The 25317-nt window shown below is 44.3% G+C and overlaps 2 protein-coding genes across 5 annotated transcripts in view; one reads left to right on the top strand and one right to left on the bottom strand.

Moving 5' to 3' along the window:
- The window catches only part of LOC105496256 (MMP24 opposite strand), a 134878-nt gene that overhangs the window by 17611 nt on the left and 91950 nt on the right, over positions 1-25317 (bottom strand). The gene's annotated exons all lie outside the window — the stretch shown is intronic.
- On the top strand, positions 6346-24967 carry LOC105496260 (protein C receptor). Of its 2 annotated transcripts, XM_011766496.3 has the most exons (5): positions 6346-6368; positions 6571-6706; positions 9249-9500; positions 10683-10961; positions 11214-11963. In XM_011766496.3, exons 2-5 carry the CDS (start codon positions 6637-6639, stop codon positions 11327-11329), a joined length of 717 nt encoding a protein of 238 aa, XP_011764798.1. In that variant the 5' UTR covers positions 6346-6368; positions 6571-6636; the 3' UTR covers positions 11330-11963. The 2 variants fall into 2 exon arrangements, with proteins under 2 accessions (XP_011764798.1, XP_070935560.1); XM_071079459.1 differs by lacking the exons at positions 6346-6368; positions 11214-11963 and adding an exon at positions 22395-24967 and having other exon boundaries at positions 6436-6706.

Below are 25317 nucleotides of genomic sequence, written 5' to 3'. Positions count from 1 at the left end.
GTGCTGTCTGGAGTAGGAAACACTACCGCTTGCTTCCCTCATTTCCCTTTGCTCAACAGGACCCTCATTTTTTAGGTCTCAGTCAAATCCCAGCTGCTGGCCTGGTGCCCACTCTGTGATTTTCTACACCTCAGCCACCCAGCCCAGATGCAGTGTAGGCCCTGGCTCCAATAGCAGCATTTCTCTTTTCTTCCCCACCCCCATCCCTGGGTTTAGAATGAGAAAATGCTCAAGTTGCCCCTCTCCCAACACTCTTATTTTCTCTGTTCCCCAGGGCCTCCATACTTCCATCCTTTTTTTTTTTTTTTTTTTTTTTTTTTGAGACAGAGTCTTGCTCTGTTGCTCAGGCTAGAGTGCAGTGGCAGGATCTTAGCTCACTGCAAGCTCCGCCTCCCAGGTTCAAGTGATTCTCCCACCTCAACCTCCTGAATAGCTGGGATTACAGGTGCACCACCATGCCCAGCTAATTTTTGTATTTTTAGTAGTTTTTACCATGTTGCCCAGGCTGATCTCAAACTCCTGACCTCAGGTGATCCATCCACCTTGGCCTCCCAGAGTGCTGGGATTACAGGCATGCCCAGCCCCATACTTTCTGAGTTCAAATCCTCACTCTGCACTTCCAAGCTGTGTGACCTTGGGCTACTTACTTAACTATTTTTCTGGGCTTTAATTTTTTCTTTTTCTTTTTCTTTTTTTTTGTACAGAGGAAGCAGAGAAGGTTTCATCAGGTTATCCAGGTTAGTCTCAAACTCCTGGGCTCAAGGGATCCTTCTGCCTGGGCCTCCCAAAATGCTGGGATTACAGGCATGAGCCGCCATGCCCAGTTTTTTTGGTGGTGGTTTTGTTTTGTTTGAGACAGGGTCTCTTTCTGTCACCCAGGCTGGGGTGCAGAGGCACAGACATAGCTCACTGTAGCCTTGACCTTTTGACATCCTGGGCTCAAGCCATACTCCTGCCTCAGCCTCCCGAGTAGATAGGATCACAGGTGTGTACCACCATGCCTGGCTAATTAATAAAAAAATTTTTTTGTAGAGATGGAGTCTCATATGTTGCCATGCTGGTTACTGATTTACAGGCATGAGCCACTACACCCAACCAGCTTTATTTTATTTTATTTTATTTTGTCTGTAACATGGAAACAATGAGCATGGTCTGCTCCAGAGAAAGTGATTAAAGGCCTAGCACATAGTATGAATTTTAAGAATGTTTTATAACATATATATTAAACATTCAAGCATGTTGGAGGTATGTGTTCAAAAATGTATTGATGAAGAGTGCTCAAAATAATTTTTGAGACACTGTGGGGGGGGTTAAATTCACAAACTTTGGCACCAGAGAGAGAGAAAGTTTCAAATTATAGCTTTTGCTGTGTGACCTTAGGTAAGTCACTTAACCTCTCTGAGCCTCAGTTTCTTTATTAGTAAAATGGTGATGCTAGTGAAACCCATTTTATAGGGCTAGCATAAGAATAAATTAAGATTATTTATGTAAAGAGCTGAACACTGTTCCTGGCCTGAAATAAGTGTTACCTATAATAATGGTATCATTGTCTCACTGTTCAATTTTCAGGGCTCTAGGATATGAGAGGGGTGCTTGGGAAATAGCTATTGCTGCTGCCATTTGTCCATGATGGATCTTAACCTGATTAGAAAGGCCTCGATGTGGCTGGCCCCCTGGGATTACAAATCCCAGCACTTTGGAAGGCCAAGGCGGATGGATTACTTGAGGTCAGGAATTCAAGACCAGCCTGGCCAACATGATGAAACCCTATCACTACTAAAAATGCAAAAATTAGCCAGGCGTGGTGGCACCCACCTGTAAATCCCAGCTACTTGGGAGGCTGAGGCAGGAGAATTGCTTGAATCCAGGAGGCGGATGTTGTACACTGCAGAGATCATACCGTTGCACTCCTGCTTGGGCAACAGAGCAAGACTCCATCTCAAAAAACAAAAAAGAAAGAAAGAAAGAAAAGGAAAGAAAGCCCTTGATGTTATGAGCGCTGTATAAGATAATGTGGGTGAAAGTGGACCCAGACCCTACCCACTTAGATCGAAGGCTCACAGCATTCAATTCCAGATTGGTTCAATCATATGCTCTCTTACCCTCTCTTACCCATCCCAAAGTACCCTTCAAGCCTTCAAGGGAGAAAAAAGTCAAAGCAAAAATATGCACAACCTCGCTAAGAGTCAGATAAATGCAAACTAAAACCAAAGAGAAATGCCATTTTACACCCAACCATCTGATAATGCCAAGAGCTGGCAAGGATGTGAAGTGAGGGAATTCTCATACGCTGCTGGGAATGTAAATTGGCACAACCTTTTTGTAAAACAGTTTGGCAATATCTAGTAAAACTGAAGATGCATATACCTTATTACTCAGAAATTCCACTCTTAAGTTTGCACCTACAAAAACTCCCACATATGCACAAGGACTCGTGTATGAGAATGTTCATACCAGCACTGTTTGTAATAGCAAAAAACTGGAAAAAAACTTAAATGTTCAGCAACAAGAGAATGGATACATAAATAATAATCTATTCCCAAAATTTATTTATTTTTTTTGAGAAAGGGTCTCACTCTGTTGCCCAGACTGGAGTGCAGTGGCATGATTATGGCTCACTGCAGTCTCAACCTCCTGGGCTCAAGCAATCCTCCTACCTCAGCCTCCTGAGTAGCTGGGACCACAGTCACACCCCACCACGCCCAGCTAATTTTATTTTATTTTTGTAGAGATGGGGGTTTCACTATGTTGCCCAGGCTGGTCTTGAACTCCTGGGCTCAAGTGATCCACCCACTTTGGCCTCCCAAAGTGCTGGGATTATACCTCCCCAGCTGGAATATTTTAAAGCAGTGAAAATGAATGGTCTACACATAGCCACATGAATGAATCTTATTAATATATTAAGTGAAAAAAGCAAAATGTACAGAGGAATACATACATTTTAATACCATTTATATAAAGCTCAAAATATATGAAATACCACTATCTATTGTTTAGGGATATATACATAAGTAGTGTAAGTATATAGAAATATAAGGAAATGAAAAATATCAAATCTTCATTTTCATTTGAAGTGGTTACTTCAGGGGCTGTGGCAGGGAGAGAGAGATGCAACTGAGGAAGAGTCCATAGGGGGCTTCAACTATATTAGTAATATTGTATTTCTTATGCTGGGTGGTGGGGATAGGTATGTTTGAAATGTAATCCTTTAAGCGTGAAATAACTCTTCAGAAATGAAATATTTCAGGCTGTGCACAATGACTCACGCTTGTAATCCCAGCACTTTGGGAGGCTGAAGTGAGTGGATCACCTGAGGTCAGGAGTTTGAGACCAACCAGGCCAACATGGTGAAACCCCATCTCTACTAAAAATACAAAAATTAGCCAGGTGTGGTGGCAGGTGCCTGCAATGCCAGCAACTCGGGAGGCTGAGGCAGGAGAATCACTTGAATCTGGGAGGCGGAGGCTGCAATGCGCCGGAATCACGCCACTGCACTACAGCCTGGGAGACAGAGCAACACTCCATCTCAAAAAAAAAGAAAAGAAAAGAAAAGAAAAACAAAAAAGAAATGTTTCATAATTTTTAATAAAAGTCAAGACAATATAAATTGGTAGTGATTTAAGTCATTCTACTTTTCCTGAGGCCCAGTGCAGGAAAACAAAGTTCCTATCCCTTTTCCAACTAGACTATTTTGATAAGCTGCAAAAAGAAAAGACTTTGATGCTATTTCTTAGCCAGTTTGCAAGAGCTGAAAGGTGAGCATGGAAGCTCTTGCATATATTCAGTTCAGAGAATGGGTGCCTAGTTTACGTCCAGCCTTTGTTCCAGATTTCACTATGACGTCAACTTTCCAGGGAGAAGTATATAAAATAAAAAGTTTAGGCCGGGCGCGGTGGCTCAAGCCTGTAATCCCAGCACTTTGGGAGGCCGAGGCGGGCGGATCACAAGGTCAGGAGATCGAGACCACAGTGAAATCCCGTCTCTACTAAAAATACAAAAAATTTAGCCGGGCGCGGTGGCGGGCGCCTGTAGTCCCAGCTACTCAGGAGGCTGAGGCAGGAGAATGGCGGGAACCCGGGAGGCGGAGCTTGCAGTGAGCCGAGATCGCGCCACTGCACTCCAGCCTGGGCAACAGCGTGAGACTCCGTCTCAAAAAAAAAAAAAAAAAAAAAGTTTAAATCCCCCTCAGTCCTTTACCCAATCCCATTCCCCAGAGGTAATCTCTATCGACAGTACCCCTTCGGACATTTTCCCTATGTATATACAAATACACAAATACACACAGAAAGTTAATTTTGGCCAGGTGCAGTGGCTCCTGCCTATACCAGAGGATCGCTCGAGTGCAGAAGTTCAAGACCAGCCTGGGCAACATAGCGAGACCTTGTCTCTAGTAAAAATCAAAAAAATTAGCTGGGTGTGGTGGCACAGTGGCACGTACCTGTAGTCTCAGCTACTCAGGTGGTTGAGGTGGGAGAATCACTTGAGCCTGGGAGGTCAAGGCTGCAATGAGTTGTGATTGCTTCACTGCACTACAGCCTGGGTGACAGAGCAAGACCGTGTCTCAAAAAAATAATAATTACATATATATATATATATATGAGGATGAAATTATATATGTATTATTTGAACAGAAGTGAAATCTTTTCTTTTTTTTTTCAGACAGAATCTTGCTGCATCACCCAGGCTGGAGTGCCATGGTACAACCTCGGCTCTCTGCAACCTCCACCTGCCAGGTTCAAGCGATTCTCATGCCTCAGTCTCCCAAGTAGCTGGGATTACAGGCATGCACCACCATGCCCAGCTAATTTTTGTATTTTTAGTAGAGACATTCGCCTTGTTGGCCAGGCTGGTCTCAAACTCCTGGCCTCAAGTGATCCACCCACCTCAGCCTCCCAAAGTACTGGGATTACAGGCATGAGCTACTACGCCCAATCAGAAGTGAAGTTTTTTAATTAAAAATTTTATTTTATTATTATTTTATTTATTTATTTATTTATTTATTTTTTGAGACAGAGTCTCACTCTGTTACCCAGGCTGGAGTGCAATGGCGTGAACTCGGCTCATGGCGACCTCCATCTCCCAAGCTCAAGCGATTCTCCTGCCTCAGTCTCCCAAATACCTGAGATTACAGGCTCACGCCATCACACCCAGCTAATTTTTTTTGTATTTTTCGTAGAGATGGCGTTTCACCATGTTGGCCAGGCTGATCTTGAGCTCCTGACCTTGTGATCTGCCTGCCTCGGCCTCCCAAACTGCTGGGATTACAGGCGTGAGCCACCATGCCTGACCAAGAAACAGGTTGTTTAGTGGTTCTGTGTGTGGTTGACACATAAATGGTCCTAAACTGTTCAAAATATTCTGCAACTTATTCTTGGACATCTATGTACATCATAACTATCTCATTCAGTCATTCACTTTGCTGATATTTATTATGTGATGTGCACTCTTCCAGGGAGACTATTGCACGAGATAAACGTCCTCCTTCCTCATAGAGATTACATTCTGGTGAAACATTCAAACAATAAGCATGTAAATAAATAATATAATTTCATGTAGTACTAAGTAATATGATGAAAATAAAGTGGGGATTGGGCAGGGGAGGGTGTACTTTCTTTTAACTATTACATAGTATTCACAGTATGGATTAACATAGCTTGGGGGAGTGACTTTAAAACTTTTCTACTTGCTTCCTAGAGTAAGGAACACATTTTACACTGCTATCCAGAACTCATCATGGAAACATACACACAAAACCAAAGCACACATGTACAACTGAGCAAATATTTCATGATATAACACTTTCTCTTACTAAGGGTGATGCACTGAACTTTTGTATTCTGTTCTATTTCATTTTTTAAAAATGGTAACCATGACCTGCTAAATTGTTTTCATTGTCCACTAATAAATTATGACCTCAGTTTCAAAAATATTGCTTTAGGTAACCAATCATCTTCTGAGATTTATACAGATTGCTCATAATTCTCTCCTATTTAAAAAAAAATTGTTGCAGTGAACTGCTTTACACTCATTTTATGACTACTTCTGAGACCAAGATCCTTGATTACGTAATTGCTATTTACTTAAAATTCTGGTAAAATGTAGCCATTATACTGGAAAACTAAATTTTAATCTTGGATCTGTCACCACCATGATATATAAACTTTGGGCAAGTCCCTGCACCTCTCTGGACCTCCATTTCCCTATCAGCAACCTGCTGATCCTACACCCAGGAGTGTGTTCTAAGTTAACAGTAGATGCCCCACCCCCTGCATCAGCGTGGGCAGGACTTCTCACCAAGTCCCTCTCCCCCTTTTCCACTCCCTGTTCCTGGTTCCTAGGAAGCAGCCCATGGAGGAGGGAAGAGGCAGGTCTGGGCAGGAGGGCGCAATGAAGGGCGGGGCAGAGGGAGGGTGGGAGGGAGGCCAGCCCCCTAGTAGGAAATGAGACACAGCACGAATAACACTTTATAAGCCCGACACCCTCTTCCTCCTCCCATCTCCTGGCCTTCTTCCATCCTCCTCTGCCCAGACTCCGCCCCTCCCAGACGGTCCTCACTTCTCTTTTCCCTAGACTGCCGCCAGTGGAGCCCCCAGCCTGCCGGAGCGAGGAACCCAGGTCCAGAGCCTCAACTTCAGGATGTTGACAACATTACTGCCGATACTGCTGCTGTCTGACTGGGCCTTTTGTAGCCAAAACGCCTCAGATGGTGAGTCGGGGGCACATCTCCTGCCTCAAGATGGTTCTGGAGAATCTCATTCTATCTGGGTACGTGGCAAGACCACAGGATAGCTTATCTCACAGCATCTGTGTCTGCAGCTGGCTAGATTGCTCTACAGGGCAGGCAGAGTCTTGGGGACTGGTTTGTGTCTCAGAGCCAAGGTGAGTTAGTACATTTAAGCCCCTGAAAAGGGGGAGATGAAAGAGGCTAGGGGAAACAGGATGACTGGAAACCTGAGAAAGAAACCAGCAGAGAGGGTAGGAGAATCAGCCTCAGGGAGAGGGGAGAAAGGGGAACTGAGGGTGATGGTAGATAGGGGTACATCTAGGGGAGACGGGAAGAGGCTCAGATGAGAAGAGAAATGGAGGGAATGGGAAGACACTGGGAAAACTGATGGAAGAACTGAGGGAAAACTGGGGCAGAGAGAGGTGAGGGGAGGCTAGGGAAAATGGAAGAAGACTGGGTGCAGCTGGTGGAACTTGAGAGAAAGAGATGCTGTGCCTAATAGAACTTATGGGCGATCAGGCTGCCTGAAGTGGCCCTGTTTAAGCAGAAAAGGGAGTTATTTCCCTCCCTTATAATTGCACAGGGGCCTCCTTTCCCCTCTCTCACAGTCCCCATAGCTTCAGTCTCCCCCTCAGAGAGGCAGCAAATAATAACCAGTATTCAATGGGTGCTCACTATGGTTAATACTTGGATTGACCCATTTAACTCGCACAAACCCCGAAAGGTGGGTAATATTACTATCTTCATTTTATAGAGGAGGAAACTGGGTCACAGAGTAGTTAAGGACCATGGGTTATCCATAAATATACTTATTCACATCTGCAGATACAAAGCACAACTTCTCAAATGCAAACACAGACAGGACCCACTCACACACACAGATTTACAACCCTGGACTCGTCCAAATGTGCTCTGGGCATCAACTCTGTGCCAGACTCTTTTCTGCGTGTAGGAAGCAGAGATCACCAGGCATGGTTCCATAGCCTAGAGGAGTCCATTGTAGCCTGTGTGTGTTTGAAGACAGTCAGGTAGAATCTAGTGAGATATTCACTAATATATGGTGGTCTGGGATCACTGAAACAGACCCACTGTGTCTTGTGGGGCATCAGAAAAAATTTCCAAGGAGAGGGCAACTGAGCTGGGTCTTTTTTTTTTTTTTTTTTTTTTTTTTGAGATGGAGTCTCAGGCTGTCACCCAGGCTGGAATAGAGTGGCACAATCTCAGCTAACTGCAACCTCCACCTCCCAGGTTCAAGCGATTCTCCTGCCTCAGCCTCCTGAGTAGCTGGGACTACAGGCATATACCACCACGTCTGGCTAGTATTTGTACTTTTAGTACAGATGGGATTTCTCCATGTTGGCCAGGCTGGTCTTGAATCCCTGACCTCAAATGATCCACCCGCCTCGGCCTCCCAAAGTGCTGAGATTACAGGCATAAGCCACTGTGCCCAGTCTCTTAGCTGGGTTTTAAATCACGAATAAACTCCGCTAGGCAGAAAAAGGGAGGCAGAGCAATCCTGACATGCTATTCATGTGTCAGCCAAAGGCGGCATGAGGAACCCCAACTAGTTTGATATATAAGCAGTGGGAAGCGGCCAGAAAAGGCAGCAGGGGCCAGGTATCTAGCAGCCTTAAATGCCAGGCTAAAGACTCTGGACTTGATCCTGTGGGGAGGCAGTGTAGCAGAATGGCTAAGAGTACTGGACTTGACTGCCTACATGCAAACCTTGGCTCTGCCGCACTATCTCTGCCTCAGTTTCCCATGTAGACTGGGGTTAATAATAGTAGCTACGAGCCCAGATCGCACCACTGCACTCCAGCCTGGACGACAGAGCAAGACTCCGTCTCAAAAAAAAAAAAAAAAAAAAAATAATAATAATAATAGTAGCTACTGCATTAAGCCATTTGGGAAAGGCACAAAGATAATAATGTATGTAAAGCCCATTGCCCAGGTTATAATAAGCACCTAATGGACATTGGCTATGATTATTTTTGATTAATGAAGGGGAGGGGGTTATGGCACTGGAAGATTTTAAGTAGGAAAAGGACATGATCTCATCCCTGGGTCAGGTGGAGGTCGGAATAGAGAATGGGGAGATGTAGAAAGGTACTACCCCCGTCCAGATGAGACGGGTGAATCCTGAATCAGGGCAGTGGAAGAGGAGATAGAGAACAGGCGATGGAACTGGGATTTTATTCAGGTCAGGATTTGTTAACCATTTGTTCCGTTGGTTAACAGGAAACGGGGGGAGGGAGAGCCGAGGGTGAAAAAGGAAGCAGAAAGGAGTGTCTCTTCCACTGCAGGCCTCAGTTTCCTCATCTGTAAAACGGAGATAATAATCCCTGTCCTGCCCTCCTGGCAGAGTTACTGTGAGCGTCAAATGGGAGAAGCGGTGGGAGGGCACATTATAGTTTATGAAGGGTCGAGAAGGTGGGCGGCCAGCCTCAAGGTAGGGGGTTATTATCTTCCGCTGCCCGCCGCCCCCTCCCACGCCGGCCCAGGCTGACGCTGACTCTGCCCGCAGGCCTCCAAAGCCTTCATATGCTCCAGATCTCCTACTTCCGTGACCCCCATCACGTGTGGTACCAGGGCAACGCGTCGCTGGGGGGACACCTGACACACGTGCTGGAAGGCCCAGGCACCAACGCCACGATCCTCCAGCTGCAGCCCTTGCAGGAGCCCGAGAGCTGGGCGCGCATGCAGAGTGGCCTGCAGGCCTACCTACTCGAGTTCCACGGCCTCGTGCGCCTGGTGCACCAGGAGCGGACCTTGGCCTGTGAGTGGGCACGCAGCGGGGGCGGGGTCTGGGCGGGGCTGGTGGGGGCGGGGCCTGACTGGTGGAGGCGGGCTGGGGCTTGCAGGGACTGGGCCGCCACTGGAGCTAGGTGGCGCCTGGGCCTTTGAAAATTGCTGGGTGGGGGCTGGAGAGAGGCAGGTGTCCCCGCTAAGAAAGCCCCGACTCGGGCGGTCGGCCTGCTGGGATAACCTCTTGGGGTAGACCCTGTTGGGAGGTCCTCACACCGTGACACCGAAGGTGCCCTGAAAACTCCTCACCCCTCACCTCACAGTCCTCCAACTCCTTTTCTTCATAGATCCCCGTCCTTCTCTTCCCACACCCCCAGCACTTCACTCTCCACCCTCCAGCCACCTCTCCTCATACAAGCTGATGACTTCGCTCTTAGCTCCACTCATGACCCCAACTCCTCCCCCAAAGACCCCAGTTTCTTCTCTCAAAGCCCCACTCCCTCCCCATCACAACCCCAACTGCTTCTTCTCAAAGACCCTAGTTTCTTTTCTCAAAGTACCACTCCGTCCCTCACCCCGATCATAGCCTTTAACTCCTTTCTCTCCTAGTCCCCCACTGCACCCACCTTTTTTTTTCTTTCTTTCTGAGACAGAGTCTTGCTCTGTCGTCCAGACTGGAGTGCAGTGGCCCGATCTCGGTTCACTGCAACCTCTGCCTCCCGGGTTCAAGCGATTCTTCTGCCTCAGCCTCCCAAGTAGCTGATATTACAGGTGCTCACCACCAGGCCCGGCTCTTTTTTTGTATTTTTAGTAGAGAGGGGGTTTCGCCATGTTGGCCAGGCTCGTCTGGAACTCCTGACCTCAGGCGATCCACCGCCCTGGCTTCCCAAAGTGCTGGGATTAGAGGTGTGAGTCCCTGCCCCCCGCCGCCCAACCCCCATTTTTTTTTTTTCTATCACCAGTTGAACAAGGCCTGACAATTCCCTTTTTTCATCATAGTCCCTGGCCCCCTCTTTCTCAGCCTGTAACAGTCTAACCACAAACCCCTCCTCACAGCCCCAGGCCCTTCTCCCCACAGTTCCCTGACCTATAGACTCCCCTCTCCTCACAGCACTGACTCTCACCTTCCTATGTTCTTTTCCCCTTGCTGGGCCTCCTCCCACACCTGGCACCCTCTCTGCACAATCCCCTGACCCTGACTCTCTATCCACAGTTCCTCTGACCATCCGCTGCTTCCTGGGCTGTGAGCTGCCTCCGGAGGGCTCTAGAGCCCATGTCTTCTTTGAAGTGGCTGTGAACGGGAGCTCCTTTGTGAGTTTCCGGCCGGAGACAGCCTTGTGGCAGGCAGACACCCAGGTCCCCTCCAAAGTGGTCACCTTCATCTTGCAGCAGCTCAATGCCTACAACCGCACTCGGTATGAACTGCGGGAATTCCTGGAGGACACCTGTGTGCAGTATGTGCAGAAACATATTTCCATGGAAAACATGAAAGGTATGATGGGACTGGGGCCCAGGCCTGCAAGCTGGGGAGAGGGCGGGTTCCAGACAAATGGATGGACCTGAAGAATGGATGCCTAGAGCAACAAGAGGCCCACAGCTGGGGGTTTGGGACAGAACACACTCAACTTAAGTCAGTTGGTAAACGGGTCCCTTTCTCCTGGGGCAGAAATGCTTTGGGGTTTGACTCAAATCATGGACTCCTTGGGGGTCTATTCTTCGGGCTAACTCTCTGCATGTTCTGCAGGGAGCCAAACAAGCCGCTCCTACACTTCGCTGGTCCTGGGCGTCCTGGTGGGCAGTTTCATCATTGCTGGTGTGGCTGTAGGCATCTTCCTGTGCACAGGTGGACGGCGATGTTGATTACTCTCCAGCCCCCTCAGGAGGGGCTGGACTGATGGAGGCTGGCAAGGGAAAGTTTCAGCTCACTGTGAAGCCAGACTCCCCCACTGAAACACCAGAAGGTTTGGAGTGACAGCTCCTTTCTTCTCCCACATCTGCCCACTGAAGATTTGAGGGAGGGGAGATGGAGAGGAGAGGTGGACAAAGTACTTGGTTTGCTAAGAAACTAAGAACCTGTATGCTTTGGTGAATTAGTCTGATAAGTGAATGTTTGTTTATCTATCTTTGTGGAAAACAGATAATGGAGTTGGGGCAGGGGGCCTATGGCCCATCCTCCAAACATAGACAGAATCACCTGAGGCATTCAAAAGCTGTAACCAAATAAACAAATCATCCACAATCAAAATAAAACATTCAATGCTTCCAGGTGTGTCAGACTTGGAATGGGACACTGGTATAATAGGGTAGAAAGAAGTAACACGAAGAAGTGGTAGAAATGTAAAATCCAAGTCATATGGCAGTGATCGATTATTAATCAATTAATAATATTAATAAATATCTTATATTTAAAGCATTGTTATCTCCTCCACTTTGCAAAATTTTTGGAAAAGTAACCTATACCCATTTCTTCTGCTTCCTTATTTCTCACTCATTTTTTTTTTTTTTTTTGAGACAGAGTCTTGCTCTGTTGCCCAGGCTGGAGTGCAACAGCGTGATCTCAGCTCACTGGAACCTCTGCCTCCCAGATTCAAGTAATTCTCCTGCCTCAGCCTTCCAAGCAGCTGGGATTACAGATGCATGCCACCACACCCAGCTAATTTTTGTATTTTTAATAGAGATGGGGTTTCACCATGTTGGCTAGGCTGGTCTTGAACTCCTGACCTCGTGATCCGCCCACTTCAGCCTCCCACCATGCTAGGATTAGATGTGAGCCACCGTGCCTGGCCTTCACACTCATTCTTAGACCCACTGCAATCTGACTTCTCTATAGACTGCTCTAAGATCACTAGTAACCTCTAATTGTCAAACCATCACCCTATATGGTATCTGCAAATTTGCAGACTAGAACTCTCTTTTTACCTTAACTTCTGAGATACCATACTTCAATTTTTAAAAACTGTTCTGTCTACTTTTTTTCAATCCCGTTGACTATGTCATCTTACTTGATTCACCCTGGAAATGTTGGCTTCCTTAGAATTCCATTTTTTTCCTTTTGTTCCTGTTTGAACTATACCCTTTCTAGGTGACCTACTGACCTTCATGGCTTCAAATACTATCTACCTGTGGTTTCCATGGAAAAGCAATATAATTTTATCTTTAAGAGCATGTGTTTTGTTGGCCAGGCGCGGTGGCTCACGCCTATGAGGTCAGGAGTTCAAGACAAGCCTGACCAACACAGTGAAATCCTATCTCTACTAAAAACACAAAAATTAGCTGAGTGTGGTGGCTCATGCCCCATAATCCCAGCTACTTGGGAGGCTGAGGCAGGAGAATCACTTGAACCCGAGAGGCAGAGGTTGCAGTGAGCCCAGATAACACCACTGCACTGCAACCTGGGCAAGAGAGCGAGATTCTTTTTTTCTTTTCTGAAAAAAAAAAAAAGAGTATGTGTTTTGTCATCAGACTTAAGTTTTACTTCTTTGAGCCAGAAATTTAACCTCTTCTAGTCTCAGTTTTTTTGTTCCCAAATGGTATTAATAAAATATGCCAAAGGGTACAAGAAAAACAATACCTAATTCATACAGGCGTGAAGAGTATTAAATAAAAATATATATGTAAAATAATATGCCAAGCGCAAGCTGGACATGGTGGCTCACACCTGCAATCCCAGCACTTTGGGAGGCCAAGGCGGGCGGATCACGAAGTCAGGAGATCAAGACCATCCTGGCTAACACGGTGAAACCCCGTCTCTACCAAACAAAATACAAAAAATTAGCCTGGCATGGTGGCGGGCAGCTGTAGTCCCAGCTCCTCAGAAGGCTGAGGCAGGAGAATGGCGAGAACGCGGGAGGCGGAGCTTGCAGTGAGCCGAGATCGCGCCACTGCACTCCAGCCTGGGCGACAGAGCAAGGCTCTGTCTCAAAAAAAAAAAAAAAAAAAAAAAGCCAAACACAGTGACTAGCTCACACCTGTAATCCCAACACTTTGGGAGGCGGAGGCAGGAGGATTGCTTGAGCTCAGGAGTTTGAGACCAGCCTAGGCAATATAATGAGACCCTGTCTCTATAAAAAAGTAGAAAAAATTAGCTGGGCGTGGTGGTGTGGGCCTGTAGTTGCAGTTACTCAAGAGGCTGAGGTAAGAGGATTGCTTGAGCCCAGGAGGTTGAGGCTGCATTGAGCCATGATCGTGCCACCACACTCCAGCCTGGCAACAGACCCAGAAAAAAAAAAAAAAAAAAAAAAGATAGTATATGTATAGTCAGTAAATACAGCAGTGGCTTCTGATCTCCAGACCTCTCATTTGCATTGATTCTTTAAAGTCATCTCTACCTTAATGCTCTGTAGACATTTCAGAATCAACATGTTCAAAATCAAATTTATTATCTTTCTCCCCAAATCTGCTCTCTCTACTTCTGATGTTTACTGTTCATTAATGGATAACAGAATAACCATCAAATCATGTAAGTGGAGAGACCTCACTGTTAACCTTTATTTACTCCCTCTTATTTATCCCCACCTACCAAATACAGTATGTATAAAACACATTCACTCATTTCTACCCCATTACCTTTGTTCAAGATATCATAATTCCTCTCTTTCTTTGTGGTAAACATGAAGGGGTACCATTCAGTTCTACCTCCAAAGAAAGACTTCCTGTTGGCCAGGCACGGTGGTTCATACCTGTAATCCCAGCACTTTGGGAGGCCGAGGTGGGGGGATCACCTGAGGTCAGGAGTTGGAGACCAGCCTGGCCAACATGGCGAAACCCTGTCTCTACTAAAAATACAAAAATTAGCTGGGCGTGGTAGTGCACACCTGTAATCCCAGCAACTAGCAGGGGCTGAGGCAGGAGAATCGCTTGAACCCGAGAGGCGGAGGTTGCAATGAGCTGAGATCTCGCCACTGCATTCCAGCCTGGGCAACAAGAGTGAAACACCATCTCAAATAAATAAATAAATTAATTAATAAATTAATAAATAAGTAAATAAGAAAAAAAAGACTTGCTGTTCAGCTCTAGGGGGAATAGCTAGCAGACAACTTCCGCCTACTTCAGTTCTTTCAATGTCTGCCTCAGCTGTAGAGGACAGTCCTACACAAGATCATGTCCATCCCAGAGCTGCCCTCACTCGGTACCTGAGCAAGGCAGGGGTATAAAGGTTTGATCATTTTGGCCAACTGCAGGACAGCTCTGAGAATAGGTTGGCTTGACAAGGGCTGGCCAGGGCTGGAAATATTCACTCCAGAGCTCCCTGCCAGGGAGGCTGAGTCTTTGTCAGATCTGCATTGCAGTTTGACTTCTCTCTTAGCTCAGCCCTGCTTCTTCCTCCCGGTAAGCATCTTGCACCTCAAACTCTGTCTCAGCCTCTGCTTCCAGATAACCCAACTTGTGTGTGTGTCTCTCTCTTTCTTTCAAAATTGAGAAATGTTCTCAATCTTTTGTCTGGACCCTGGCAGTAGCCTCCTCCTAAGAAATTGTCTAATTTCTCCATGTTTTAATTCATCTTCTACATTGCAATAAAAAACACAGATCTAATTGTGTCATTATTCTGTTTTTGTTGTTGTTTTGTTTTGTTTTGTTTTGTTTTGTTTTGTTTGTTTTGAGACAAAACAAACCTCTGTCGCCCAGGCTGGAGTACAGTAGTGTGATCTCAGCTCACTGCAACCTCTGCCTCCCAGGTTCAAGCAATTCTCCTGACTCAGCCTCCTGAGTAGCTGGGATTACAGGCATGTGCCACCATGCCCAGCTAATTTTTTGTAATTTTAGTAGTCGGGGTTTCACCATGTTGGTCAGGCTGGTCTTAAGCTCCTGACCTCAAGTGATCCACCCGCCTTGGCCTCCCAAAGTGCTGGGATTACAGGCATGAGCCACCATGCCTGGACTGTTTTTTACATTTTTCATACTTATTGAGTTAAATTCAGAATCCTCAAAATGACATTCAAGGCCATGCACAATGTGGCCCCAACCTAATTTTCTAATTTTATTTTATTATTATTATTATTTTTAGATGGAGTCTCGCTCTGTCGCCCAGGCTGGAGTGCAGTGATGCGATCTCTACTCACTGCAACCTCTGCCTCCTGGGTTCAAGCTATTCTCCTACCTCAGCCTCCTGAGTAGCTGGGATTAAAGGCATGTGCCACCATGCCCCACTCATTTTTGTATTTTTAGTAGTGACAGGTTTTCACCATATTGATCAGGCTGATCTTGAACTCCTGACCTTGTGATCTGCCTGCCTCAGCCTCCCAAAGTGCTGGGATTACAGGCATGAGCCATCATGCCCAGCCCCTCAAATTTTATTTTCTACCATTTCTCTTTACCCACTATGCCCTAGGTTATTTATTTTAAAAGCATATTTTTAAATGACGGAAGTGGTACAACAATAGCAATAACACAGATGTTTACAAAGAAATTTCATAAAGGAAAAATGGAACACCTCCTGCTTTCTCATTCTCCCCAAATCCTTACTCCAGAGGTATGCTGAGATTATTAGTTGCAAGCAACAGAAACCAACTCTGCCAACTTAAGGGGAAAATAAGTATATTGGAAGGTTATTAAGTAATCCTTAGAGTTGATGGGAAAGCCAGATAATCAAGCTCAGAAAGTAGAACCAGGGACCACAGCCAAAGTCACACCACATGAATGATATTAAGGATACCTCAGCTGGAAGCACTACCTCCATCACCAATGCATGCTTCCATATTAAAGGAATTCTCTGACCCCTGTGTCTTTACATCATTTGTTCAAGAGTCAACGTCCTGAGTGGAAGCAGCCAAATGACCAAGCCTTGATCACGTTGCTTTTGCCTTAGCTGCAAGTGCAGCGGGAAAAAGGAAAACTTTAGATACCTTTGACTTCTCTCGTGGGAGTTGAGATCCTGTCTCCCATTAAGACTCACACAGAGGAAGAGATTTCAGATGCTGGGCAACCAAAACAGGTACAGATGATGCGGCCGGGCGCGGTGGCTCACGCCTGTAATCCCAGCACTTTGGGGGGCCGAGGCGGGTGGATCATGAGGTCAGGAGATCGAGACCATCCTGGTTAACACTGTGAAACCCCGTCTCTGCTAAAAATACAAAAAATTAGCCGGGCGTGGTGGTGGGCGCCTATAGTCCCAGCTACTCGGGAGGCTGAGGCAGGAGAATGGCGTGAACCTGGGAGGCGGAGCTTGCAGTGAGCCGAGATTGCGCCACTGCCCTCCAGCCTGGGGGAGAGAGCAAGACTCCGTCTCAAAAAAAAAAAAAGAAAAGAAAAGAAACAGAATTGATGCAAATGAGAAGCCTGAAGATCAGCAGCCACTGCTGTATTTACTGACTTTACATATATTATCTTTTTTTTTGAGACAAAATCTTGGTCTGTTGCCCAGGCTGGAATTGGTGGCACGATCATGGCTCACTGCAGCTTCAACCTCCTGGGCTCAAAAAACAGAACAAAAGAAAAATAAAATAGAAAAGCAAAAACAACAAAACCCATAAATGTTCACTATACCTCACATCATTAATTTATTTACTTATTTAATAAATGTTTGTCAGAAACTTCCATATAGAAGGCTTTATGCTATGTACTTTGGAAGACACAAAACGATTAGGATATGATCCTTCTCAAGGAGCCCAGTCTTTTCTTGGGAAGATAAAACATACCCAAAAAAGAAAAACACAAGGCAAGATGCTTTGTATAACTAGAAGAAACACACAAACAAAAATATGTTATGTGGCTGGGCATCGTGGCTCATGCCTGTAATCCCAGCACTTTGGGAGGCTGAGGTGGGCAGTTCACCTGAGGTCAGGAGTTTGAGACCAGCGGGGCCAACATGGTGAAACCCTGTCTCTAGTAAATATACAAAAATTAGCCAGGCATGGTGGCACGTGCCTACAGTTCCAGTTACTCAGGAGGCTAAGGAAGGAGAATAGCTTTTACCCAGGAGGCAGAGATTGCAGTGAGTTGAGATTGTGCCACTGCACTCCAGCCTGGACAGTGGAGTGAGACTCTGTCTCAAAAAAGAAAAAAAAAAAAAAAAAAGGAAAGAAAGAAAGAAAAATGCTCTGATTTACTCTTGTAGCTATCATTTACATATTGCTATATAGTCTTTGGAATTCTGTAACTTGCGTTTATCATTTAATACTCTCTTTGGTCTTGTAAGATAGATATTCTCATTTTAGTTTAGGAAACATGTTTAGGGATAATAAGAAAGTTAATTAACTGATATGGTTTGGATGTTCTGTCGCTCCCAATCTCATATTGGAATGTGACCTCCATTGTTAGAGATGGGCCTAATGGGAGGTGTTTGGGTCAAGGGGGCAGATCCCTCATGAATGGCTTAACACCATCCCTTGGTGATGAGTGAGTTCTTGCTCAGTTAGATTACACGTGAGATCTCGTTGTTTAAAAGGATCTGAGACCTCCCTTCCTCTTTCTTGCTTCCTTCTGTCTCCATCTTACATGCCTGCTTCCCCTTTGCCTTCCACCATGATTGAAAGCTTCCTGAGACCTCACCAGAAGATGCTGGTGCTGTGCTTCCTGTACATCCTGCAGAAGTGTGAGCCAAGATAAACCTCTTTTCTTTTATAAATTAGCCACTTGCAGGTATTCCAGTAGAGCAACACAAGAATGGACTAATAACAGTATCAGAGCTAGCATTCAAACCCATGCCTTTGTGTTCTAGGTTTTATGCTTTCTCTCCTCTACTAAAACTGAGGGAATCAGAGGAAACTGGGGGAGAAACATGGTATTTGTGAATGGGTGAGATATGACCATGCCCAAATAGGAAAGATAGAACAGATTCAATAATGAAAATAGGAAAAAGCAGAGTAAATTTTAGACATTTCTTAAAGAAGATACACCAGTGGCCAATAAGCACATGAAAAGATGCCCAACATCATTATAGTCATTATGGAAATGCAAATCAAAACCATGAGATACCACTTCATACCAGCAAGAATGGCTATAGGAGAATGGATATAATCAATATTGTGAAAATGACCATACTGCCAAAAGCAATCTACAAATTCAATGCAATCTCCATCAAAACACCACCATCATTCTTCACAGAGTTAGAAAAAACAATTCTAAAATTCATATGGAACCAAAAAAGAGCCCACATAGCCAAAGCAAGAGTAAGCAAAAAGAACAAATCCGGAGGCATCATACTACCTGATTTCAAATAATACTCTAAGGCCATAGTCACCAAAACAGCATGATACTGGTATAAAAATAGGCACATAGACCAATGGAACAGAATAGAGAACCCAGAAATACACCCAAATACTTACAGACAACTGATCTTTGACAAAGCAAGCAAAAACATAAAGTGGGGAAAGGACACCCTTTTCAACAAATGGTGCTGGGATAATTGATTAACCACATGTAGAAGAATGAAACTGGATCCTCATCTTTTACCTTATACAAAAATCAACTCAAGATGGATTAAGCAACTGGGCGTAGTGGCTCACACCTGTAATCCTAACGCTTTGGGAGGCTGAGGCAGGCAGATCACGAGGTCAGGAGATCGAGACCATCCTGGCTAACACGGTGAAACCCATCTCTACTAAAAATACAAAAAATTAGCCGGACGTGGTGGCGGGTGCCTATAGTCCCAGCTACTTGGGAGGCTGAAGCAGGAGAATGGTGTGAACCTGGGAGGCGGAGCTTGCAGTGAGCTCTGATCACGCCACTGCACTCCAGCCTGGGTGATAGAGCGAGACTGCGAGACTCCCTCTCAAAAAAAAAAAAAAAAAAAAAAAAAAAAAAAAAAAAAACACAAAACAAAGCAAACAAATAAACAAAAAACAAGATGGATTAAGGACTTAAACCTAAGACCTGAAACTATAAAATTTCTAGAAGATAAGTTTGGAAAAACCCTTCTAGACATTGGCTTGGCCAAGGATTTCATGGCAAAAAAAAAAAAAAAAAAAAAAAATAGCAGTTGCAATATAAATAAAGGTAAATAGCTGGGACCTAATTAAACTAAAGAGCTTTTGCACAGCAAAAGGAACAGTCAGTAGAGTAAACAGACAACCCACAGAGTGGGAGAAAATCTTCACAATCTATACATCGGACAAAGGACTAATATCCAGAATCTACGATGAACTCAAACAAATCAATAAGACAAAAAACAATTGAGCCCATCAAAAAGTGGGCTAAGGACATGAATAGACAATTCTCAAAAGAAAATATACGAATAGCCAACAAACATATGAAAAAAATGCTCAACATCACTAATGATCAGGAAAATGCAAATCAAAACCACAATACGATACCACCTTACTCCCATAAGAATGGCCATAATCAAATAATAAAAAAATAGATGTTGGCATGGATGCAGCAATCAGGGAACACTTCTACGCTGCTGGTGGGAATGTAAACTAGTACAGCTGCTACGGAAAACAGTGTGGAATTCCTTTAAAAACTAAAAGTAGAACTACCATTTGATCCAGCAATCCCACTACTGGGTATCTACCCAGAGGAAAAGAAGTCATTATTCGAAAAAGATACTTGCGCGTGCATGTTTATAGCAGCATAATTCACAATAGCAAAATCGTGGAACCAACCCAAATGCCCATCAATCAACGAGTGGATAAAGAAACTCTGGTATATGTATATGATGGAGTACTACTCATCCATAAAAGGAATGAATTAACAGCATTTGCAATGACCTGGAGGAGATTAGAGACTATTATTCTAAGTGAAGTAACTCAGGAATGGAAAACCAAACATCATATGTTCTCACTGATATGTGGGAGCTAAGCTATGAGGATGCAAAGGCATAAGAATGATACAATGGACTTTGGGGACTTGGGGGGAAGAGTGAGAGGGGGTGAGGGATAAAAGACTACAAATATGGTGCGTTGTATACTGCTTGGGTGGTGGTTCGCCACAAATCTCCACCAAACAACTTACTCATGTAACCAAATGCCACCTGTACCTCAATAACTTATGGAAAAATAAAATTTAAAAAAAGAATGGATATAGGAAAAAAGACAGACAATAACTAGTGTTGGCAAGAATGTGAAGAAATTGGAAACGTCATACATTGCTGGTGGCAATGGTACAGCACTTTGGAAAACAATTTGACAGTTCTTCAAAAAGTTAAACATAGAGTTATTATGTGACCCAGCAAATCTACTCCTAGTATATACCCAAGAAAATTGAAACATACATCAATGCAAATACTTGTACATGAATGTTCACAGCAGCATTATTCATAATAGCCAAAAATGGTAATAATCCAAATGTCTGTTAATTGACGGAGAAACAAAATGCAGTATTTTAATACAATGGAATATTATCTAGCCATGAAAATGAGATACTGATACATGTTACAACATGGATGAGCCTTAAAAACATGATAAGTAGGCCGGGTGCAGTGGCTCACGCCTGTAATCACAGCACTTCGGGAGGCTGAGGTGGGTGGATCACGAGGTCAGGAGTTCGAGACCAGCCTGACCAACATGGAGAAACCCTGTCTCTACTAAAAATACAAAATTAGGCGGGCATGGTGGCGCATTCCTGTAATCCCCGCTACTCGGGAGGCTGAAGCAGGAGAATCGCTTGAGCCCAGGAGGCGGAGGTTGTGGTGAGCCAAGATTGCGCCATTGCACTCCAGCCTGGGCAACAAGAGCGAAACTCCGTCTCAAAAAAAAAAAAAAAAAAAAAAAAGATAAGTAAAAGAAAGCAGTCACAAAGAACCACTTACATGATTCAACGTATGTGAAACATCAAGAATAGGCAATCTATAGATAGAGGTAGAAAGTAGATAAGTGATGTCTACTGCTAGGGGGATGGGGTGGTGACACAGCATGACTATAAAAGATACAGAGTTTTGTTGTGTGGTAATGAAAATGTTCTAAACCTAATTGTAGTGACGGTTGCACAATTTTAAATACAATTTAAAAACCATTGATCTGGCTGGGCATGGTGGCTCACGCCTGTAATCCTAGCACTTTGGGAGGCCGAGGTGGGCAGATCATGAGGTCAGGAGATCGAGACCATCCTGGCTAACATGGTGAAACTCCATCTCTACTAAAAATTACTATCTACTCTACTAAAAAATTAGCCGGGCGTAGTGGTGGGTGCCTGTAGTCCCAGCTACTCAGGAGGCTGAGGCAGGTGAATGGCGGGAACCCGGGAGGCAGAGCTTGTAGTAAGCCGAGATCGTGCCACTGCACTCCAGCCTGGGCGACAGAGCAAGACCCCATCTCAAAAAAACAAAAAACAAAAAACAAAAAACATTAATCTGTATACTTTTTTTTTTTAAATTTATTTTTATTTATTTTTTCTGAGACGGAGTCTTGCTCTGTTGCCCAGGCTGGAGTGCAGTGGCGATCTTGGCTCACTGCAAGCTCTTCCTCCCGGGTTCATGCCATTCTCCTGCCTCAGTCTCCCGAGTAGCTGGGACTACAGGCGCCCGCCACCACGCCCGGCTAATTTTTTTGTATTTTTAGTGGAGACAGGGTTTCTCCATGTTAGCCAGGATGGTCTTGATCTCCTGACCTTGTGATCCACCTGCCTTGGCCTCCCAAAGTGCTGGGATTACAGGCGTGAGCCACCGCGCCCGGCCTACCTGTATACTCGAAATGGTTGGATTGTATGATATATGAATTACATCTCAATAAAGATGTTATGAAATGATAATAATAAGTTTAAATCTGAACAACGAAAGCAATAGCTGTTTAAATCAGTGGCCTGCAAAACATGTTAACAATTAGGTCAATTCCTTCTTTGCATTTCCTCCATCCATGGTTTGATCTATCTTCCTCCAAGTCTGCTCTGTCACTCAGGCTGGAGTGCAGTGGTGTGATCACAGTTCACTGCAGTCTCAACCTCCTGGGCTCAAACGATCCTCCCACCTCAGCTTCCTGAGTAGCTGGGACTATAGGTGTGCACCACCAAGCCCACCTAAATTTGTTTTTTTGTTTGTTTGTTTGTTTTGTAGGATGGGGTTTCGCCATGCCTGGGCCTGCCAAAGTGCTGTGACTACAGGCATGAGCCCCCACACCTGGCCTGAACACTAATGGTGAAATAAAGCTGGGTAGCTGTAAGTGGCTTGCCCAAAGTTCCACAGTGAGGTGGTACAAGAACTGGCACTAGCACTTGGGACTTCTGACTTTTGATCCTGAGTTATTGCTGCTACATCATTCCATGAGAGGCATTAGGAATCACAGGTTAAAGAGGTAAGGTACTACTTGGGGGGATTCTCTGAAAATTTATGCCTGCGTGCAAAAGCAGGAGAGGTAAATAATCAGGGAAACAGTGGGATGAATAACTCTGACGTTTTAGGGAGAAGATATGACCCTCATTTCCAGGAGTTTCTACACAGGGTAAAGAGTGAATGGAAGGTTCATCTGCTTATGCTTACATATGTGAATACGTGTTCATAGCTACATGCCCTTAGATAAGTCAGTGCCCCTCTCTGAGAGGGAGCTCATCATCTCTGAGACAGCTAAGGTATCTCCCAGCTCTGATAAATAGGATTCCACATTCCTAAGTCCAGACGGCTGACATTAGGACAACTGTAAAGGTCCTAGAAGTTCCATTCCTCTTTTTGGGAATGATCTTAGAATGTTTGGCTTGGGTCTGTTATGTGGCAGCCAGACTATTAGAGCTCCAGTTGTAGTTTACAAGAGCAATAAACAAATCTGAAACAAAGGTAAACAAATGACTCCCTGGCATATAATAAAAGTATCCTTCTGGGTGGCTTGGCTTACTGGATTCCCCGTCTTTTAATTCAGTTCAACATGTGTGCCTTGATTTTATATCTCTGCCAGGTGGCGTGAGGTTTAGGTTTTGGACCGCATTCTTTTTCCAATTCGGCCAACTGTTGCTGAGAACTGTTTTATGCAAAGAATTGTGCTAACTGCTAGCAGGGATACAAAAGTGGATAAAACATGATCTCTGCCCAGGAACTGATATGACAGTCTAGAAGGAGAAGCATACAAAGCAGTTTATTTTAACACAGAAGGAATGAAAAGATTCAAAGTAATTATAAGCTATGTACTGAAAGAAAGAGATCTGGGAAGGCTACACAAAGGCCATAGATTTCATCTGGGCCTTGAAGAAGAGAATTACAGTAGGTGAAAAGGGGAAGGATGTTTCTCCTTTCCTAGGCTAAGATCTTTGAGGAAAGAGATTATATCTTATTTATCTCCATGTTCCTGACACCCAACATAGCGCCTGGCACAAGGAAAGAGTCAAATACATGTGTTTTGAATTGATGAATAATGAGTGGATTCTGGACTGATATAATAGCACAAAGACAAAGTGGATAAAAGTGCACCTTATGTTTAGGGAATGCTAAATGGTCTGATGTGGTTGCTCTGAATATTGGTTATGTAAGGAAATGTTGTGGGAAATCAAATTTTAGTATCAGATTAAGAATGCCATGCTAAGAAGTTACACTTAGTCTATAGGCAATAGTTAACTATTTACTCCTCTAGGCAAAATACCGTTGTTCATCTTTGTATCCTTGGTATCTACAACAGTGCCAGGAATTTAGAAGTTAGTCAATAAATGGCTGGATGAATGAATGAAGAGTTTTGAGGAAGGAAATTATTTCATCCAATCTGCACCTTACTTTACTGATAATAATCCCTCAGTTTTATGTACAATTTTGTAGTCACAGAAACATTTTATTCTATTATGTCATGAAAAATGTTATTGATATGCTCAAAAATCTTATTAGGAAAGAAGGACAGATATTATTATCATTTCTTGTAGATGTTATTATTCTCATTTCCTGGCAACGTTATTCTTCTTACACCCAGTATAAAGAAACCAAAACTCTATTTATTCTAATATCCCTTGGTATATCTGAAGGTCTGTTTATATGTACCTGCATATAACAGGATTCTCATGGGTAGCCTTAGTCTTGTATCACACTCACTATAATCAGGATTTCTACATATCCCAAAAAATAGATCCAACTCTTAATGCAGGGATATTGTACTGATCACTTCATGGGGATCCTGGCTCTACCATCCCCGACCCAGCAGAACTTAATCAATTCTTACACATTTCTGTTCTTTTCCTCAAGTTTGATCTCCCTAAACATCAATGAACTTATCTCTCTTCCTTCTCTTTCCTCTCACAATCTTGCCCTCCTCCCACCAAAACAAACAACAAAACCCATTATTTTATTAAGCGTTTCATTTCTCAATATGTATATTTTTCTTAGCAAAACAAAAGTCCCATGGTTTTTCTTATTTCCTTAAACATGGTGTTTTATTTCATCCAGTTGCAACTGAAGAGGTGATTAGATTTGGTCTGTGGAACTCCAGGGAACAGATTAATGAATGAGAGGAAGTCAAAGATAAATAAATGTTAGTTTAATGTAACTTTCTGACCCAGCAATTCAATAATGGAACTGGCTGTTTCACAAAGTAGTGAACTCCCCATTACTGGAAGTATTCAGCATGTCAAGTCCAAGTTCTGACCTCTAAAACCACATGTGACAGTCCTACATATGTTCAAAGATGGTGGTCCTATTCTCCTAAATCTTTTCTTTTTTTCTTTTTCTTTTTTCTTTCTTTCTTTTTTTTTTTTTTTTTTTGAGATGGAGTCTCGCTCTGTCGCCAGGCTGGAGTGTAGTGGCGTGATCTCGACTCACTGCAACCTCTGCCTCCTGGGTTCAAGCGATTCTCCTGCCTCAGCCTCCTGAAGTAACTGGGACTACAGATGCCTGCCACCACGCCCAGCTAATTTTTGTATTTTTAGTACAGACGGGGTTTCAACATGTTGGCCAGGATAGTCTTGATCTCTTGACCTCATGATCTGCCCGCCTCAGCTTCCCAAAAGTGCTGGGATTACAGGCATGAGCCACTGTGCCTGGCAACCTTTTCTTCTCTAGATTAAACGTCCTA

Source organism: Macaca nemestrina, chromosome 15 (genome assembly GCF_043159975.1).
Source record: "Macaca nemestrina isolate mMacNem1 chromosome 15, mMacNem.hap1, whole genome shotgun sequence".
NCBI classification, from domain to species: Eukaryota; Metazoa; Chordata; class Mammalia; order Primates; family Cercopithecidae; genus Macaca; species Macaca nemestrina.
This window is presented reverse-complemented; position numbering and strand designations above follow the sequence as displayed.

Bases quoted from the DNA above. Each gene is read 5' to 3' on its own strand.
- LOC105496260 (XM_011766496.3), top strand. From the start codon at position 6,637: ATGTTGACAACATTACTGCCGATACTGCTGCTGTCTGACTGGGCCTTT. The intron at 6,707-9,248 runs GTGAGTCGGGGG...CTCTGCCCGCAG, and splicing joins TAGCCAAAACGCCTCAGATG to GCCTCCAAAGCCTTCATATG. The intron at 9,501-10,682 runs GTGAGTGGGCAC...CTCTATCCACAG, and splicing joins CCAGGAGCGGACCTTGGCCT to TTCCTCTGACCATCCGCTGC.